The sequence below is a fragment of the Eptatretus burgeri genome, chromosome 7, assembly GCF_056783735.1.
Source record: "Eptatretus burgeri isolate ZD-2024b chromosome 7, Ebu_testis_v1, whole genome shotgun sequence".
NCBI lineage: Eukaryota > Metazoa > Chordata > Myxini > Myxiniformes > Myxinidae > Eptatretus > Eptatretus burgeri.
In genome coordinates, this window is record NC_140967.1 from 68,038,284 (window position 1) to 68,059,466 (window position 21,183).

General features: G+C 43.5%; 2 protein-coding genes across 8 annotated transcripts in view; one reads left to right on the forward strand and one right to left on the reverse strand.

Annotated features, from left to right (window-relative positions):
* RIPOR1 (RHO family interacting cell polarization regulator 1) overlaps positions 1–21,183 on the forward strand; it is a 195,355-nt gene that overhangs the window by 50,596 nt on the left and 123,576 nt on the right. The window contains exons 1-2 of one of the 7 annotated variants that reach the window (XM_085888904.1): positions 10,039–10,168; positions 10,486–10,695. The exons of 2 other annotated variants lie outside the window; for them this stretch is intronic. Coding sequence is in view for 2 of the 5 variants with exons in the window: in XM_085888898.1 (XP_085745024.1) it covers positions 12,934–13,159 (226 nt within the window). In the remaining 3 variants the exon portion in view is untranslated. Of the gene's footprint in view, positions 1–10,021; positions 10,169–10,485; positions 10,696–12,629; positions 12,808–12,881; positions 13,185–21,183 lie in introns of those variants that run through there. 4 more of the 7 variants (XM_085888906.1, XM_085888903.1, XM_085888898.1 and 1 more) reach the window with 4 other exon arrangements.
* LOC147023475 (uncharacterized) lies at positions 14,482–21,109 on the reverse strand. Its single transcript, XM_085888918.1, has 2 exons — positions 20,967–21,109; positions 14,482–16,414 (listed from the first exon to the last, which is right to left on the reverse strand). Exon 2 carries the CDS (start codon positions 16,406–16,408, stop codon positions 15,026–15,028), a length of 1,383 nt encoding a protein of 460 aa, XP_085745044.1. The 5' UTR covers positions 16,409–16,414; positions 20,967–21,109; the 3' UTR covers positions 14,482–15,025.

Here is a 21,183-nt window from a genome sequence, read left to right on the forward strand (position 1 = left end):
ATCGCGAATGATTTTCATTTCGAGCGGAGACAAATGAATAGCATAAGGCTGCATGTGAAGCAAACCTGAATTCATACAGGTGGGAGAAGTGCTGAAAATCAATATGGTGTGAAGTGAGATAACATACTTGATTACTGATTGAGTGTAACTGCTTCAGACTTGTCTACAACTCTTACATAAAACCAAATCTGAAATACTGCTGCCAGGTATGATCTCACTATCTTTGGAAGGATGTAGCATTGCTCAAGAACATACAGTGAAGAGCCACCAAGGTAATTGCTGGTCTCGGTAACCTGCTATACAAGAGGTGGCTGTCCGTTCTCAATCTCTTTCCCCTTGAGTAGAAAAGACGACGAGGAAACCTCGTACTGACTTGTACTTTATTTATCTCTCGCTCTCTCTCTTTGATGTGTCTATGGAGAGGTGAACTCTTGCAAATTGGTTTTGTAAGGCTCACTTGGCTGTGCCTGGATGGGTTTGAGGGTTGAGGAGTAGCAGCCAAAACCAGAATCCAATCCAAGCTCCTCCTGATTACTCCATTTTTGTGTATTCAGGTTCCTCCTAATGACTCCATCTTTACCGATTTGGGTTCATTCTGATTGTTCCAATGCTATATTTGGTCTTTTATTTGATTACAAACTATTGACAACGGTATGTGACGGGTCTACTGAACTGTTCAAGTTGAGCAGAAAAAGTCATCTCTGTGGCCATCCACAAAATGTAGAACATCAAAAAAGAGTCGACTACAATGTTGTCAACCATTCTATAATGTTAAGATCTGCACAGCTTGGAATGCCTTCTTTTATTTCTTTTTTGTATACCTTGTCGAGGCTCGTATGAGAGCTAACACAACACACAGCAAGGGGGCATGAGACGAGGGGTGGGAGTGGGAAGGACAAAACAGTGGGGAACAGAGACATTAGGAGATCTGTGGAAAGGAGAGGGATGTGTTGGGAAACACAGGGTACACAAGATGGACATTACAGGGACTTTCAGGAAGGAAAGCAGGGAATTTGAAGGAGGTGGGTTTGGGATGGATTAACGGGGGTAGAAAAGATCGAGGATTTAGATGGGGGACGATAGGTGGTGGTGAACAGCCGTTTTGAAGGCCTGGAGGGAAGAATGGGATTGAACGGAGTGAGGGAGTTTATTCCAAAGGCAGGGAAAAAGAGGAACGAAAGAGTGAAGGTGAGCAGTGACTCATGATTTTGTTAGTTTTACCAGAAGGGGGTTGTTGGCAGACCTTGAGCGCCCTGCGGAAATATGGTGGGGACAAATTGCAAACAGAGTAGGGGTGGGGTGGGGGGGGGGGGGGTTGAGACCGGAATGGAGACGGGAGAAGACAGACCACCGACCTGCCTGCGGTGAGCGAGTGAGGCCCAAAGACTCAGCCTCATCGTGGGAGATACCAATGATCCGAAATGCCTTGGTTTCTACAGCGTGAAGCCGATAAAGGTGAGAGGCAGGAGCACCAGCCCAAAGGGGAGAGCAGTACCCCACCAGGCTGTGGACGAAAGCTTTGTATGTAGTTAGGAGCTCAGGTGGGCCGAGTAATGACTTTGCACGATGGAGGATTCCCAGTCGGTGACTGGCTTTGGAGACCAGGTTGGATATGTGGCTTTCCCAGGAAAGATCATGGCAAATAGTGAGACCCAGAAGCTTGGAAAAAAGGACTTCTTCCAGAGGATTGTTGAGAAAGTGGATGGGGGGGGGGGTTCCAAACTGTCCTTTCGGAGAGACATAGAATGTGAGATTTGTCCGGATTGAAAGACATGTTCCACGTGTTGGACCAGTTTGTGATTTTACCCAGATCTGCAGAGAGCGAAAAAGCTGCTGCTTGCCGGTCTGAGGGATGACAGATGGTACGGCAGAGGGTGGAGTCATCAGCAAAGAGATAAAGGGGATTTTCCAGAGAGTCGGAAAGATAATTGATGAAAACCAGAAAAAGAACAGGTCCCAGAACACTGCCTTGAGGAACTCCAGCTTGGACAGGAAGAGGGAATAAAAGAACTCCATTTAGGGCCACACGTTGACTGCGACAGGAGAGGACGTCTGCGAGCCACGAGTGGAGATGTCCTTGGATACCATAGGAAGAGTTTTGGTGAGCAGGGCAGGGTGCCAGACCCTGTCAAATGCACGTGATATGACTAGGGATATGGCTCTGATTTCATGTCCGGCATTGAGGACCTCCATCCATTGTTGGGAGAGCAGAAGCAACATATCCAGGGTAGAGTGACCTGGTCTGAAACCAAATTCTCCAATGGCCTGATCGGAAATCAGGCCATTGGAGAAGAGGAAGGATTTAATGTCTGAAGCGATTATGGATTCCCTAACCTTGCTGATGATTGGGAGAAGGCTGATTGGTCTGTATTGCAGGGATCTGTTTTTGCACCTTTTTTTGCAGGGTGGTAGTGTTTGCTGATTTCCAAGCAGATGGCGGATGACCTTGAACAAATGAGAAGGTGAATAGAACAGAGAGAGGATGAGCAAGAGCAGAGGATCAGGTCTTTAGGACACGTGGGTTAATGCCGTCTGGACCGGTTGCAGAATCTGAGGCGAGGTTTGACAGCAAGCTGTCCACCTTGTCAGGAGAAAAGGACACAGAGTCCAGAGACAGTTTGGTGCGACTGGGTAAGGTGGGTACAGAAAGCGATGGGTTTTGGACACAAGATATCGATGCAAACATCGAGTTTAGGCATTCAGCCTTTTCACGTGCGGTATCAGCAGTGTGGCCATTTCAAGTAAAGGAGGGGATGGAGGGGGAACATACACCAGAAACAGATTTGATTAGACACCACCAGGATTTGGAGTCGGGAGAGTGGTTTGAGAGTTCAGACTTGAGCTTTGAAAGATGTTGTTTTCTGTCTCTCCTGAGGGTAGATACACACTTGTTGAGCGTTATGGAAGGAACTGAGATTGCCCTCAGTTGGGTTTACTTTCCATGAGGCAAAGGCAAGTTGTTTCAGGACACTTTCCTCACCTTACCAGCAGCAGTCATAATAATACCCACAGTACTCATTTCAGAAGGGGCTGGATGCCCATATGGGAGTCGATAGCCACTGCATGCTTACTGAAAGAGCTCCACCGCTTTAATCCTCCTGTCTTCATCAGATACAGGAACTCAGAAGGGGACCAGCTCAACTGAGTAAACCTAGTGAAGAAGGAATAAAATCAGGAACTCAAGAATAAATATTTCCCCTCCAGGATCTTCAGAATACTCAAAATTAATGGAAAGGGCATTTACAAGCCTTTGGCTTTGCTTAGCCGACAGCAGTCCTATGTCCTCACAGATTGTGGAGCAGTGAATAATGCAGATATATTTTGAACGACAGTCATGAAGCCTGTTGAAATGTATGGATGATTTGCTGCACAGAAGGGCAGTGGTTGCTTGTCTGGGACCCATGTTTAACAGCACCTTGGGGTGGAAGGGGAAATGGAGGGCGAAAAGGTTTCAGGAATGAGGCTATTAAGAATTGTGTCCTGCACTGGCTACGTACACGTCCTGGAGAATCCTACACCGAAGGCAATGCAAAAACTTGCACTCAAACGGGACAAGTGCATGTCCAAAGCTGCAGAGAGTAATGTAGGTGTCATACTTGTCACATATACATGCAAGTTAAGTCAGACCTATCAACAAAAATCCATATCTGCTCCTTCTACGCTGTACATCAAAACCGTTCCATAGCACTTCTGCAAGTGTACTTGAGCAATGACAGACATGCTAGCTCATGAGACGTGCTCTCATGGTTTTGTTTATTGGGGTACGTAGGGTGTTGGAGAGAGGGGGCAGATGTTCACAGCACATATTTGCTTTGCTTCAACATATTTCACATATTGACTGTATTGCATATTCCAAACATTGTTTTATTTCTCATTGTTCACAAGCTGCCTTTTTTTTGTCATTTAATCTTTCTTGTAGTCTTTATAATTGGTCCAAGGCCACATGTACAGCTGATAATGACATGCTGAAACATAGTTTGGATCGAAGCAATGTGCAGTATTGTACAATAAATTCTGCAACTCATTGCAGTATCCCAAAAGCCACCACCTACTCGTAGCTCCCGAGCAGGCAAGGCTTCATCTGGGACGTGGGATGAAGACCGCTCTGTGGTCAAAATGTTGGACCTGAGCCTTGTCTGCTGAACAGAAAAACAAGGTGATGCTACCATCATCTTTGAATATGGATCTTCCCAACTCTAACCAGGCCTTTTTTTTTGGAACCCTTTTATTATAAATCAACCTAAAAACATTGTGCTATTCTGATTTACTACACTTACTCTTTGCCTTGAGAGGCCAAAAAAAATAGACATATAGGATGTGGCATAAAGATGGGACATGTTTGAGACATAAATATATTTTAATTATAGAAGTTATTTATTCAATCGTATGAATATTTGTAAAGTACAGGCATTGGAATTTCTTCATAATACACAAGGTTTTGAAAATGATGTCGGTTAAATTCCCCTTTGGTGGGTAACACATTCCACTGTTCTGCTACCCATTTCACAAGATGTGGTTCACAAGAAAGTCAATTGGAATAGCCTGAATTTTACTTTTAATGTTTTCTGTTTAAAAAAAAAAAATAATAACCCCACAGGAAATGATCACGAGGCCTAAGATCTGGATATCTGGGAGGCCAATTCACCTATCCGTATCTAGAGATCAGCTTTCAAGGAAAATGCTCTCGCAACAGCTCCGTGCATAGCCTTGTGGTGTGGCATGTAGCTCCATCTTGTTTTATGGAAGCTTGCCACTCACCTGTTTATTATTTTTCTTGATGGTGCATTGTGACTTTGGAAATGTCTTTTGAATTGTCGATGCCAAAATCGTAGAATATATATGGAAGAAATACAGCTCGACGACAAATGCCAGTTGTTTGTGTCCAATTTGTCATACCAAAGGACAAGTTGTTTTGTTTCCTTTAATCTCCAGTTTGTCTGATACAACCTGAAAAGAAAAAAAAAATCATAATCACCTTCCATTATCTTAGAATTATTCCACCCTGAAATCTGTTCCATATTTTTGCCACACCCTGTATGTGATCATCTCAAACTGATTAATTAACTTGTCTTTACAATAATTAGCTTGTTCGCCCATACAACTGGAGATGGGGTTTTGTGTGTGCGTGCGTGTGCCTGTCCAGTGCATAACATTTTTACCTTTTGAGCTTTTGTAACATTTTTATTGTCACATCTTCAACAAACCCTTATGAAAATATGGAAAAATCTAATTAATAATTGTCGTCAAAAGAGCAAAGCACAAAATCACAGAACTGTAAGTAGGTAGACCTTATTAGCCCACCCAAGAGACATCAGCACAAGACGACCGTGTTTTGTAATCTTTTCCCGAGTTTCTTTTTTATTATTATTGTTATTATTATTATTATTATTATTATTATTATTATTTGAGCTTCAGTATCTATCTCAGCCAGAACATGTTTACTATTTGAGGTTTTGTCATCATTTTTTCAACAAACCTATTATTTTATGAGAATATGGAGAACATGGATTAATAAAGTGAACTATATATATATATATATATATATATATATATATATATATATATATATATATATATATATATATATATATATATATATATATATACATACATACATACATACATACATACATACATACACACACACACACACACACACACACACACACACACACAGTGGGGAGAACAAGTATTTGATACACTGCCGATTTTGCAGGTTTTCCCACTTACAAAGGATGTAGAGGTCTGTAATTTTTTTTTTATCATAGGTACACTTCAACTGTGAAAGACGGAATCTAAAACAAAAATCCTGAAAATCACATTGTATGATTTTTAAAAATAATTAATTTGCATTTTATTGCATGAAATAAGTATTTGATCACCGACCAACCAGTAAGAATTCCGGCTCTCACAGACCTGTTAGTTTTGTCTTTAAGAAGCCCTCCCATTCTCCACTCATTACCTGTATTAACTGCACCTGTTTGAACTCGTTATCTGCATAAAAGACAGCTGTCCACACTTAATCAATCAGACTCCAACCTCTCCACAATGGGTAAGACCAGAGAGCTGTCTTAGGACATCAGGGACAAAATTGTAGACTTGCACAAGGCTGGGATGGGCTACAGCACAATAGGCAAGCAGCTTGGTGAGAAGGCAACAACTGTTGGTGCAATTATTAGAAAATGGAGGAAGTTCAAGATAACAGTCAATCTCCCTCGGTCTGGGGCTCCATGCAAGATCTCACCTCGTGGAGCCTCAATGATCATGAGAAAGGTGAGGGATCAGCTCAGAACTACACGGCAGGACCTGGTCAATGACCTGAAGAGAGCTGGGACCACAGTATCAAAGAAAACCATCAGTAACACACTACGCCGTCATGGATTAAAATCCTGCAGGGCACGCAAGGTCCCTCTGCTCAAGCCAGCGCATGTCCAGGCCCGTCTGAAGTTTGCCAATGACCATCTGGATGACCCAGAGGAGGAATGGGAGAAGGTCATGTGGTCTGATGAGACCAAAATAGAGCTTTTTGGTTTAAACTCCACTCACCGTGTTTGGAGGAAGAAGAAGGATGAGTACAACCCCAAAAACACCATCCCAACCGTGAAGCATGAAGGTGGAAACATCATTCTTTGGGGATGTTTTTTTTCTGCAAAGGGGACAGTACGACTGCACCGTATTGAGGGGGGGATGGATGGGGCCATGTATCGCGAGATCTTGGCCAACAACCTCCTTCCCTCAACAAGAGCATTGAAGATGGGGCATGGCTGGGTCTTCCAGCATGACAACGACCTGAAACACACAGCCAGGGCAACTAAGGAGTGGCTCCGTAAGAAGCATCTCAAGGTCCTGGAGTGGCCTAGCCAGTCTCCAGACCTGAACTCAATAGAAAATCTTTGGAGGGAGCTGAAAGTCTGTGTTGCCCAGCGACAGCCCCGAAACCTGAAGGATCTGGAGAAGATCTGTATGGAGGAGTGGGCCAAAATCCCTGCTGCAGTCTGTGCAAACCTGGTTAAGAACTACAGGAAACGTCTGATCTCTGTAATTGCAAACAAAGGTTTCTGTACCAAATATTAAGTTCTGTTTTTCTGATGTATGAAATACTTATTTTTCATGCAATAAAATGCAAATTAATTATTTAAAAATCATACAATGTGATTTTCAGGATTTTTCTTTTCGATTCCGTCTTTCACCGTTGAAGTGTACTGGTGATACAAAGCACGTAGAGGTCTGTAAGTTTTAAGTGGGAAAACCTGCAAAATCGGCAGTGTATCAAATACTTGTTCTCCCCACTGTGTATGTGTGTATGTATATGTATATATATATATATATATATATATATATATATATATATATATATATATATATATATATATATATATATATATATATATATATATATATATCGTTGTAGATTTCCACCCGCCGGCATGCGAACGACCGCGTTTAGCCAATGGCGGCCGTCTCACCCACCGAACGGACAATCCAGTCGCACCTTTCCGGATCAACGTCGAAAACCAGCCACGGGTGTGTTTTTAACCACACCACAACCTTGTCCGTACTCTACCTGCGCTACAGGATCAATTGTCGATATACCTAATTAATCGCGTGGGTAGATAACCGAGAGATTGTACCTCAACGGGACCGCTGGGACACGAGCCGCTTAATGCAGCTCGCTCCATTTGGGATAACCGAGCGGGGTGTTATCGCGACCCCCGTTGGACCCGATCGCTTTACCGGCTATTTAAAAACCAACTATATTCCGAGTACAAGATGGCAGTTCAATTAGGGAAAAGACGCAACAAACGGGGTACATTTAAACAAGCACATTTATTTCACAACCAAACATGCACGTGTACAATCATGCAATGAATGGGGGGTAGGGGCAAAGAGCTACGACCTTCTATTTATTATGTACATGCACTTAACGATTCTACTTCGCGGACAAGGCCCCACAACGTTCATTCAAAAGCAAAGAAAAATCCCAGGACAGACGAGGGGCAGACTGGACCTGGACCCCTTGGGGTCTTTATTGACATGGAGCCGTGTAGACCGCAGAGGCTCCGCGAGACCAGGCTGGCTACCTTCACCTCGCTGGGGCGACCCGCGACATTCCATCTCCACGACCCACGGTAAGGCACGGCTCGGCAGGCCACGCACATTGGCTCCGCTGCGCTCCCTCCTTTCCACCCGCCTCCACAACCTCCCGCAGCCTTCGACTCAGAGAGCGAGCGACCACGACCTCCAGACTTTGACCGCAGACAGAGAGACTCAGGAGACACACAGCGTGACCCACACCGAGTGCGACCTTCGTTCCGCGTGCCCTTTTATCTCCACGGTGCTTCGCCCTCCCTTTGCGGCGCGCGGGGGAAAATTCCAGGAGAGATCGGCTCGGCTCTTTTGGTTTAAGCACTGCCTTCCCACGTCTCTTCCGCACGTGCTTCTCGTTGTGGGGGAGGGGGGAGGGGGAGGTGTGAGGCTGTCGTCCGTTCTCTCCCGACGAATGTCAGGCTTCTCGCAACCCTGCTGAGGTGGCAACGTGGTAGTGGTGTGGTTGGTGTTATGGTGGCGTGGCTGGCGTTTTGTGGTGGTTGTGAGGTTGGTGTGGTTGGGCACTTGTGGTGAAGGTGTTGGTGGTGGTGGTAGTTGTTGTGAAGCGGTTGATGAGAGCGATGTTTGTGGTGGTTGTGAAGCGGTTGGTCCAAAATAACGATGGTAAAAGAAAATCGGCTAACTCAAAGATCACAGCCCTGATCACACAAATATATCCCATTAGATAACGGTTGGGAAATCTATCTGAACACAGACTTATCGGCATAACTGATCTAAGGACCTATATGGTGCTCTACGAATTTCCACAGCCGTAACAATATATTGCAATAGATTTTACCGAATGTGGGTGGAGGTTGTTTCACCCCTCTTTCTGTCTGTCTGTCCGTCTGTGAGCAGAAGCAGTTTGTCTATCTAAAATTGTTGTTGTGGACGGATTCAGAAAATTTGGTTGACAGTTTGGGTGTGTGACAAGGACTGATTTATTCAATTTTTGTGAAGATCTGGAGATGAGAATTTTTTAATTTTTCGGTTGATTCATCACCATTGAAAGTTGGGGCCAAAAAACAATATTTAGCATGATATTTAGAAAAGTTGTAGACTAGTTATTACAAAAATTGGTGGATGAGTTGGTGAGACTACAATAACAAGCCGATTCGTTTTTGGTTCAGGTCCGAATCCAGATCTGGCCTCTCAGTGGGATACAAAACGTCAACTGCTCGGCCTGGTGAAGGTGTGCACTCTACCGAGTGCTGTTCTAGTTTTTTTTTTTTGCTGTTTTCGTCAAGTTTAGTTCCAGTACAAAGTGGATGCAGACAGGCTTTGCGTTTTGAGATGCTTTTAAAAGTTATTTCTGCATTGCTTTCCTTTTTGAGATGCACAAATCAAACATTCTCTTCTTCTATCCATCCTACAATCCTTATTTTTCTTCCTATCTCGCTTTGTTTTGTATTGTCATAAATCTCCTCCACCTTTTTCTCCAAACTTGGCTTGTATATTTATTCTGCCTTTTGAAAGCAATGCATCACTCTTGAATTGTTCAACTTTGCTAAACTTTTTTTTTTTCTTTCCTCATAGCATCACCAATGATTGGAGCTCTTCCAACTTGTTTGAAAACTCTGCAGGCCTTTCCCCTAAGAGGCCACAATATCTTCATTTTCTAATTGCACCCATAAAACCCTTTTCATTAATGCAAGGGGTGATGTGTGTTGTCTGCTTATTCAACAACTTGATTATGTGAACGATAGCTAACCATGGAAATATGCCTTTTAACTTTGTCTTGGAGCTGGTTCAGCAGCAGGCGATGCCTTCTTGTTTTTATTTTTTTGTTTGTCGGAGTAGTAATAAGTGACACAAAACAACGATGGGTGGAATAAATTAATTATGCAACACCCTCCATCATTTAAATGTGTGTGGCGTGGTAGGAGTCCAAACGAATGTGATTTGCATAGTTGGATCAGGACCATTTTTGTTACGTGAATGAAGGGTGTGGCTTCCCATATAGTTTTCCTTTGTTCCAAGCGAGGATGAACGATGGTGCAGGTCATCAACGTGGGACAAAAGTGTGTGGAAGGCACCTGAAGAGTTGATAACCAGCAAAAGGGATCCACATAAAGATTCGGTGAGGGGTAAAGTGGTTGTTTCTGTCCGTTTGACACCTAATGTCTAAGTATGGGCTTGTGTATTGATATGTGTGCTGAACCTGATGTTAACGTTTTTTTTTTTTTAATGTTTACCTCAACTTGCATCATTAATTTTTTTTCTGGAATATTGATATGTTTGTGGTTTTCGTTTTACTTTGCAAGTTAGATTCTCTGATAGGACAGCGTCAAGTCACGTCACTGATCTAAAAAACTTTTTAAGGTTTTTTAAAATGTTGTGATGTATGTAGCATTTGTTGGAGGGAGGGTGTTTAATGTATGTATGTATGTCTAACAGGATGGTGAACATTTAACTTTGAGCTGTTTCGCTTGGGTTCGACTCCCCACTGCAATATACACTTTGGGAATCCTGTGCTTTGCTGGCAGGACAATGCATCATAAAGTGCAGGTCGTTCCTCCCTTGGATGGACATTAAGTTGGGTGTCCTGTCTACTACCCTGAGTTGGTGGTCGTTAAAGACTCCATGGTGTCTTTTTGCAAAGAATAGGTGAGTTACCTGTACAAAGTCCAATTTCCTGCCCACATTAGCTCCAGTTGAAAGTCGGACCTGGCCATCCACACTGAAGGACTTGTTCCAAAAACGTTACATGGAAGACCCACAAGGTGGGAATAATTAGGGTCGTTTAACGGTTGTATATACCTATATACTTACATTTGAATGGAAAATTTATCAATTAGTATTGATTATTAATGCCACGAGCTGAAACTGCTAGAGCTGTGCTGAGCTATCGCTCTAATTGCTCAACACCAAGCACCGAGTGATCATGAAAAACACAACTCTAGGTAAGCCTAACACCCTTACGGATTCCATTACCTCTGCCCACCAAAGGGGGACAGAGGTTATGTTTTCACTCTTGTCTGTCTGTCTGTCTGTCTGTGTTCAGGATATCTCAAAAAGTTGAGGATGGATTCGGATGAAATTTGGTGGGCAAGTTGGGTTTGTGACAAGAACGAACTGATTCGATTTTGGTGAAGATCTGGATCCAAGAATTTGAGTGATTCTTCACCATTGATAGGGCCAAAAATGATGTATGTATCGCTAATCTCAAAGTTGGACAGATTCAGTCAAAATCCAGTGGACGGGTTAGGTGTGTGTGACAAGGACAAATTGATTCGATTTTGGTGAATATCCGAATCCGAATCCTGGCTCGACCGAATTCCCTTCTAGTTGATAACTGTGATTATTTTATCTCACAATAACCAGGAACCTTTAAATGTTCTCCTCGGATTTCACAAGCTTACAGCTACCTGTTCAGCATTTTTTTTTACGCACACCTGTTTTACCTTGATCACTTGGTGAGCTCTTGTACGCCAAGTCTGCATCTCCTGCACAGGTGAAACACATGGTTCCTTCTCGTGGTTGCTTCTTTTATTATTTTTTTTTCGTGGGAGAGTAACGTGACAGCTTTTCTTTATGTTGTTGTTAAACTGCTGATCATTATGAATGGAATCTGAAGTTAACTCCGGTTCTGACATTTTTCACCGTAACCTGTGTATAACCACGTAAGCTTTATGAATGTTGCTGATCAAGGCTGTAAAAACGATACAGCATCTCACATTTCATATATATATATATATATATATATATATATATATATATATATATATATATATATATATATATATATATATATATATATATATATATCCACCCATACATTGTAAGCTGCCATTGTACAGGGTATCCAAAAGTAGTTCAGTGATTTTGATTTCGAATATTTGGTAAATGTTAATGCTGAGCAATGTGATTTTTATTGATTTATTTTTATTGAATTTATTCCCAGATTTATACTCTAACCTTGGAGATTTACCATGAATAGATGGATAGATGAAGAACGTGCTGTGATTGTTGAACTGTACTTTACAAATGGAAATTCGGTTGTTCAAGCGCAACGAGTCTCCAGACAGATCACGACACTACGTTTGGGATACCTTGTATAAGTTTCCTTTGCGAGATGGAGGTTATGCCATGAGTAGTAATTATCGATCTCGTATCCACGCATTAACCTCTGTTAAAGGGCACGTGTGTATGGATTCTTGGATGCTTTGGGAGTCTGGGGAACTGACAAGGAGCCAGTCGGTCTGACACACGTTTGTGGGGGAGGAGGGAGGGGCTAATGAGAGGGGTGGGGGATGTAAACAAACACTCAAATAATCTCCTTTGAACCTGCTCCCCTCCCACCATCTCTGGCATTCTTACCTTTCGGGGTTCGTAAGAGCTGATATCTTATCCCCGTTGTATATATACTTCGCTACTCCGTGCCCCTGTCATTTGAGACGCTCCTCGCACGCCTTTTTCAATCTTTGCCACATTTGGCAATCCTCCAGGGGGGCAGCATCAGCGGCTGCACCGTTATGTCGGGATAGTGGGGCGGGAGTTAAAGTCAGGGAGGGTGGGAAGCTGTCCGTCTGGCAGGGAGAAACGAGAAGAGAGAGAGAGAGAGAAAGACGATCGAGCAGTTCCCTCACAAACAAGGCCGTGTTGAGGATAGACGGCATCCGAATTGGCACCTCCTCTGAGACGGACTCGCCTTGAGATCGGTCGGGGTCAGTGTGAGGAGTTGTTGAACTTATTTCTACTCCACCTCATGGGAACCATGTGAGTTTTAAACCCCCCTCATTTCCCTTTCATTTCAGTGTAAGCACAAAGATCATCTCTTTCGTTCCCTCCCCGTCCGTTGTCTGTTGGTTTCCCTACTACATCAACTGCTCTGCTCTCTGGTACATGGTCTGGCTGTTATGTCCAGTTGCTTTTCATCTGTCCCTCTTCCAAATCCCTCAAACCTCACCATGTTTTCTGGTCATCACCTTTCTGTCCTTGCCCGGGACACTGCTCCCTGCACACCGTCCGAGATTGCTGATGGATGTTTTGCCTTTCCAGTGCGAGTCAGCTCGAGCCACAAGCTGTCAACGCATGTCTGGGCCGCAGAGCTGTGGTGTCTTGTCACACAGTAATGTCGTTCTTTTCTCCACAATGTTAGTTATATACCCTGATTTTGAATTGGTGGACTCTATCCTGGGTTATAATATAGAGGTATGAACGACCACAGATGTCTGAAATATCGAAATTTATAGCCCTGAGCTGGACCCAGAACTTGGAACAATATAGTTCCAAACAATTATTGGACAAGTTTGCACGCGACCTGTCCAAAGCAAGTCGGGGTTTCTCCGTCTTGTTTTGCAGATAGGTTTTGTTCACCACTGTTCTGGTTGGTCATTCATTTAATGGTCTGCAAGTGAGATTCAATTTGATGCCAAGATGAAAGAAACTGTAATGTGTATAGATTACTATTTGTAATGTGTAACGATCTCGAAGCTCTTTGGCTCTTTCACTGAGCACCTTCTCTCCCATGGTTTGATTTATTGTTGTTTTGTCCTGTTTTGACGTGCTCAAGGTTTCAATCCCGAAAGGCCTGCGTCAATGGCTCTTTCGCCCTTCAGTGACCTGAACGTTGGCCAGTTTTGTCTCGTTGCACGGCTGTACTGTGGCTTTGTTCCAAAAGCACATCAACCGTTAAACAAGGGCCACAACCGTTGACACAGCATGGAGGAAAGCTAACAAGAACAGGCTGCTTCTCGCTCTGGTTGGAGTTGTGCACAAACCAAAATAAATCTGCCTGGTAACCGAGTCTCACTGGATGGGGATCCAGCCAGACCAGGTTACCTTGACCTTCATAGCTTTGTGTTAATACTCCCCATTAATCTAGCCTCTGCTGGCCACCCCTACTCTCAATCCCCTCCTCATCCATTGCATCGCTGCCGCAATTTCTCAGTGGATTTAAAGCTGTCTGTCTGTTCAGTTCATCAAGCTGACCATGTCATGGTGATTCATCAGATTGCCTCACTTTGTATGTGCGTGAACATTTCAGGGAATTCAGTCTTCCGTTGTCAATGTGCACGCAATTGAGTTTGCTTACAGATGTAAAGCCGTTAATTACTTGGCTATAAGATTAAATTTATTCCATAACTGTGCCTGCTTGTTTTCAAGAGATGCACCTTTGTATGAGAGCATTTTGACAACGGCCTGGTCATTATACAAGGAACTTTGGCACAGGAGGAGGCCATTCGGCCCATCATGCCTGTGCTACGCCAACCCTGGAAACCATCACCCATCCACACACAAGCTCCCTCCAAGTCCTGACAATATCCCTCCTGTGCCCCTCTATTGGGTGTTGTATTTATTTATTTGTTTGTTTCATTATTATGAATCTTTGTATTTTTCATTTTATTTTAGCTTATTATTAACAGATATAATAGTGCTTGTATTTTAGTACCTCCTGAAACTTGAACCGATAACACTGAACAACAAAAATTTTTTACTGGAGATGTGTAAAGTGATTTAGACTAATTTGGGTACGCTGATTTCAAAAATCATAACCGTTTTGCTGTATCACGTCAGGATTTTCAGGAACAGAAATATTCCCATTGCCTAGAAGTCAGGATTTCAATGAAATTTACAAAAATTCATTTATTCATTTATTTCATCATGAATGCTTCAAAATTATAGAAATTACAGAAAAACTCCACTAGAATGTAATTAAAAATGCTTTAGGCATTTGGCTTTGCGTTTGTGCTGCTCTGTGTCAGTTTCACGATGCAGGAACCAGCAGAAATCGCCCATCATGTTCGGGTTGTGCCGCCCTTGGTAACGCGTCTCCATGAGTGAAATCTCTTGGTGGAATCGCTCGCCGTGCTCGTCCGAGACTGCTCCCAAGTTTTCAGGGAAGAAGTTCAGGTGCTGGTGTAGGAAATGGATTTTCAGGGACATCCTGGAGCCAAGTTTCCTGAAGGACTCCAGCAGCTGCTGCACTATTTCTTCATAGTTGTCCGCGCGCTCGTTCCCCAAGAAGTTGTCCGTCACAGCTTTGAAGCTCCTCCACGCTGCCAGCTCTTTGGGGTTTAGAGTTGTCGGAAAAGTTTCGTCCTTCATAATCTGTCGGATTTGCGGTCCAACAAAGACACCAGCCTTGATCTTGGCCTCCGACAAGGTGTTGCCAAACTTTTCCTTGAGCCCACAAAAACCCACGCCCATTCAGATCCATTGCCCGTACAAAACTTTTCATCAAGCCGAGCTTTATGTGGAGTGGTGGAAGGAAAACCTTGGCTGGGTCGACAAGGGCGACATGCTTCACGTTGTGTCGACCAGGTACATGCTCTTTTCGCTCTTCCCAATCTTTCTTCGTCCAGTGATTCTTGTCGTCTCTGCTATCCCAGAGACAAAGGAAGCACATGTATTTCGTGTAGCCTGACTGCAGCCCTAACAACAGCGCCACCACTTTCAAGTCTCCGCAGATGTGCCAGTTGAAGTCATTGTACTTGATGGAATCAAGCAGCTGCCGCATAGTCTCATAGGTCTCTGTCATGCCGAACGCGTGAGCCAGTGGGACTGATGGTTTCTCGTTGCCATTGTGGAGCAAAACAGCCTTCAAGCTGTTCTTCCCCGAGTCGATGAAGAGGCGCCAGTCTGCAGGATCGTGATCACACCCAAGTTCTTCCAACAGACCGTTGATGTCACTGCAGAATGTCATCGTGTGTTCCATCTCAAAGAACTCAGCCATGTCTCTGTGACGTGCTCTGAACAAGGATATCTTGGTGTTAGGTTCAAGTAGATTCCACTGCTGCAGCCTTGATCCAAGCAGCTCTGCCTTCGCCTTTGACAGCGAGAGATCTCTTACAAGATCATTTAAGTCTCCCTGGTTCAGAAGGTGTGATTCTTGAGTGTCGGGTTCAAAAGGTTCATCATCACCATCCTCTTCACCACTGCTTACAGCTATGTTCTGATCAGCTGGAGGTGTTGGAACGGGGTTCTCGTCATCATGAGGCACAGGTTTACGAGCAGAGACGCAGTCAGCGTACTTGATGTGACCTTTATTCTTCTTGTTGAAGCCGGCGATGCTTGTGCAGCAGAAATAACAATCATCATGATGATTCTGCGGCTCACGCCATATCATGGGCACCGCAAATGGCATGCTCGCGTGCTTGCCCACCAACCACTGAGTCAAGGTTGTGTGACAGCTTGTGCAGCAGATGTGTGGTGCCCAGCTCTGTTCTTGGTTCCCCACCTTACACCCGAAGTAGTGAAAGTAGGCGGCCTTCATTTTCACTGCTGTAGATATACTTCGCTGTTGATCTTTTTTGGTATACCGACCACAGACATAACAGAAGTTGTCAGGATGATTGGTACAGGAACGCCTACTCATCTTTATCTGAAAGAAAGAAATATAACACAAGTTAACAACAATTGTACGAAATAGACATGTTAAAGACATATGTAAATTTCATTGAAATCCTGACTTCTAGGCAATGGGAATATTTCTGTTACTGAAAATCCTGACGTGATACAGCAAAACGGTTATGATTTTTGAAATCAGCGTACCCAAATTGGTCTTAATCACTTTACACATCTCCAGTAAAAAAAATTTTTTGAAATATGTTGTTCAGTGTAAGTTTTTCTGAGGTGTTTATCCCCCTTGTTTACTCCTTCCCCTTTCCATCCCCTGTTCCTGCAAGCAACTATCACACACAGCACATTTAAAATAGCATCAAACTCATTTCAAAGCCTCAATTTGTCTTAACCCATGCCACCCAGATTAAAAATATCGATTTGTTTATTATCATTAAATAGCATGCAAGACCCTGGTACATACAAGCTTTGCATAATTGCAAAAAAGTGGTGGTGGTCGTTTGTTGTTTGTGTGGTCCTTCCGTGTATATTATATTTTTATATATATATATTCCTTCGAGAAGTATTACGATGTATAATTTTGAGTACTCCTTCCGAGTCCATCACACTTTATTCTAAAGTGTTCCTGTTGTCAAATAATGGTATAGATGTTTACATCTCACCCCATTGGAACCACTACATTATGCTACAAGCCATGCTCGGAGGAATCTTCAGGATTAAATGGATACGACGTTTTATGACTTATGAAATTATCATTACAATTAAATCGATTATTAGCTTTCGAATGACACTTTTTATTTTTCCATGACAGCAGAACGCTTTTCCAATAAAGCATGACACACACACACACACACACACACACACACACACACACACACACACACACACACACACACACACACACACACACACACACACACACACACACACACACACACACACACACACACACCGCTGCTTCTTTCAATAATATATTACCATTGTGTTTTATATTTTTACATTACAGTATTTTAGGTGACTGTAAAAGTCACCGAAAGTAAAAGACTGTAAAAGTGTCATCGCTCACCATCAACTCAACAACAATCGATCAAGAATGTGATCGAATATCACATTCGATCAAGTGATATTTGGATCGAAAAAATCCTCGGACAAGGACATACCAACTAAAATGTGGTACCAAAATGATGCGTCGTATGAAAGCTCTTCTCAAGACCAAACTCTCGTGCTCAAAAACACACCAAATTTTGCCTCCATTATGCCTTTGGAGGGCTCCTTTGTCCCCCCCTCCCCCATGATAGCCCCCCCCAAGACATTTCAGAAATACGTCAGTCACGGATTATAATATATTGATCACTTCGAATTGAAAATGATTGAGTTCGAGGAAATTCCAGCGGCTCTCACTGTTGCTACCACAAGTGAGTCGGATCTCTTTTTCATTGGCTGCTGGTTGAACATCCCTTCGTTTCTTCAGAAACAGGCCCTCCTTCTTCAAAAGTGTCATCGTCGACAGAGGCTCAGTTCCAAATTGCTTTCAACCGAACACCAACTCGACATTCAAGGATTATGCGGATAAGTTTTGCTCTTTCATCCAGACTCAACTGTCAAAATGCATGCACTTCAATGTCATCTTCAATCATTACTTTCAGGAGAGTGTGAGAGGAACCGGAATGAGAATGCATGACAGAGAAGGTTAGAGTTCCATCCAACTTTGCGGGATTCTTGAGAGACTCGAACAACAAGAAAGAGTTGAACCATCTACTTGCTACAGCTGGATTCAATTTACAAATCCCAACACACAGACCACTTCATCACCTCTTCCTCATCGGTCATCCTCATTCGATCAAGTGTCCAGATGGAGGGACACTGTAATCATGAAGAGGCGGACAGCCAGATTATGGTCCACCTCATGAATGTGGTATGACGGAGGATGACTTCTGTGAGAATTTGAACAGGGGACACTGATGTGGTGGAGATTGTGTGTGGTCAGTACCATCGGTTCAATGATGGGGTGGTGATTTGGATTCAGTTCATCGCTGGTGGAAACATTACTTGGATTGACATCGAAGAGCTCTACGATTCCCTGGGACCGATGGCGAAAGCTCTCCCTCTCTTCCATGCATTCATCGGTTGTGATGTTCTGTCTTCCTTTCGAGGAAAAGGCAAGGTATCTTTTGCCAACCCCTTGAAAAGCTACCCTTGGTTCACCAAAGTGTTACAGCAGGGGGAACACTTCGTGGAGGTTGAGGAGGATTGTGATCTGTTTTGAGAAATCCAGAGGTTTATTGTGAAGGTGTACGACTTGAGAGAAGAAGAGACACACGACATCAACATCTTCAGAAAGAAGGCATTCTGCCAAGGAAAGAGGGATATGCCTCAAATTCCTCCCACAAAAGACACCCTTCTCCCAACACACCCGACGCTCCATCTTCCAGGCCAGCATTTAGATGTCCTCCCATGAACAATTACTCCCAGAGGTGTCTCCAGCTATGGTTGGGTGGAAGAAGGAGGAAGGGGGGAAGGGACGGGCACTGTCGTGAATAACGAAGCCCACTCTCTCAAAAGTGGCAAAGGTGTTTATCCAATGTGCCTGTAAGACGGGGTGCGACACAACAAGGTGTCGCTGCAAGGAAGAAGTGTGGTGCTCGGACCTCTGCCAGTGCTGATATCGTCAATGGGGTTTACACGTGAATTTGTAATATCCATTTTTAGTTCGCTTGTTCGAAGAACAGAGAGCTATAGCGATACCCCCGGCGTGAGCGTGAGCGTGAGCGTGAAAATGTTAAAGTTTTTGGTGCAAGTTATTTCCTTTCTAATGTTTTTATCTACCACACCATTTTTTACTGATTACAATATACAAATACATATATTGCTTTAAAATTATTTGGATCAGACTTCCCTGCAATGCTTTATAAAAAATATTATTAGACTAGTCTTTAAAAACGATAAATGTATAAACAGGCGAGCATTGGGTGGCTTTGACACCACTCTGGTTCCGTTTGTTGTCAGAGAATGTTGCATTATTGAAATGCATCCAAGAATTAATGATAGTTTGGCAACTGATGAGTTTTGCTGATTTCTAGATCGTAGTGATTTAATATTCTTGTTTGGTCTTGAGAAGAGCTTTCATGTGACCCATCATTTGTGAGTAATCGTTCCTTAAACATGGAAGTTACAAGATGCATCTATCTCGAGGAAGGGGGGTTGGGGGAGACGGGACAAAGGGGCCCTCCAGGGCGTAAGTGGGAGCAATGTTTTTTTTGTTTGTTTTTTTTGAGCAAATTTTTTCTAAGTATCCTCAACAATACATTTCCGAAGAAAAGTCGCTTTTGGCACAACCTGTAAATGTCCCATTGTCCTGGTCCCTCACTATTACATTTGCTATACTGTTGCCCAATCGTGAATTTTGCTACTTTAGTAAGCACAAACAGTATTTGTGGTTATCCACGAGCCTTTGCTGTTGTGGAAATGATTTGCCTATCAAGGGTCTTGAAAGTGGTTGGTGTCAGATTGACATTTTCATGCTCTATTTCAGGGTGGTCCAAATGTTCTGTTGCCCCTTTTTGCAAATAATGTTCTCTTATAAGCCAGCTTTGTGAGGTTGGTTTGTGTTGTAAATAGAAACGGTTATGCACAGCATTACAATAATCTTGATTGAATAAGTTCCATTTGGATAAAAAGTGGGTAACAAGACATCTGGACCAACCTTTTCAGATTCACCTCAATGTAAATGAATAGCTTGCGTGAGAACTGTTACCTCTGTCAGAAAAAAAAGTCAATTTGCTCTGCCATCCAACTGTTGAGCCGTTTGGTAAGATTTTCTTCATACCTGTAACTCCATTGGTCATCCGATGGCTAACTTAGGTAAAGAATGTGGCTTTAATGATTACTTGTTATCAACAGGTTCTTGTGAGTTAAAAGAAAAAAAAAACAAAGTTCTCGTCCATTGAGATACTTTTCCAGATGTCGGGTGCACGTAGTTGCCCCGGTATAAATCCCAACAAATCGCGTCAAAGCGGTCTTGACGGCCGACTGATTCGATCGTTCCAAGTCAGATCACAGGCCTGTTTTCCATGACACTGTATTTCAATAGAACCACCGAGCCAGTCGATGCATCACGCTAATCCGTGCCGTGTATCCGTTACACCTATTAGAACTGAGCAAATGGCTGGACGCCAACACCCTCTCGTTCTGGGTGCTAATCACCTGAACCCAACCTGCCTTTTAATGGATGTGCATGCTTCCTAGCTATCGGTGAAAGTCGAATTCACCCTGAGACCACCTTGTTTTAAAATGTATTGGCACACGAGGCGGGGATAGAAAAAGGAAGCAATACTGTACAATAATTCCCTCCAGAAAGTGGTACGCACCTTTAATTCACCAAATTAATGGGATAATTACGTATCTAAACCTTAAGGCATCAGACACCCCTCAGTAGAAAAGACAATATGTAGAAATGGACAAGACTGAAAATACCGCAGGCTGCACGAGGTTCAAAGCGGCGGCACAGCTTCTCAGAAACGGTCTGAAGCCGTGATAAGGAGCTCGCGCGAGCTGGGAGAGTGGGCGCAACTTACTTGGGTGGGGCGTGGCTGCTGGCCGTTCTGCAATGACAGTTCTGTGGAATACCCCGGACGACGAAATCGCGCAGACTCTATGGCTTAGCTCTTCTGCGACTTGCACCCGGCACACAGAGCTGGACACGCTTTTTATACACTCGGCCCCCATCACAATCTGTTATGCACTTTGCCGCTCCCCGCTCGGCTGCTTTTGGCTGGTCACCCGGTCCATGAG

Excerpts from the sequence above, each read along its gene's own strand:
- LOC147023475 (XM_085888918.1), bottom strand. The coding sequence starts at position 16,408 with ATGAGTAGGCGTTCCTGTACCAATCATCCTGACAACTTCTGTTATGTC.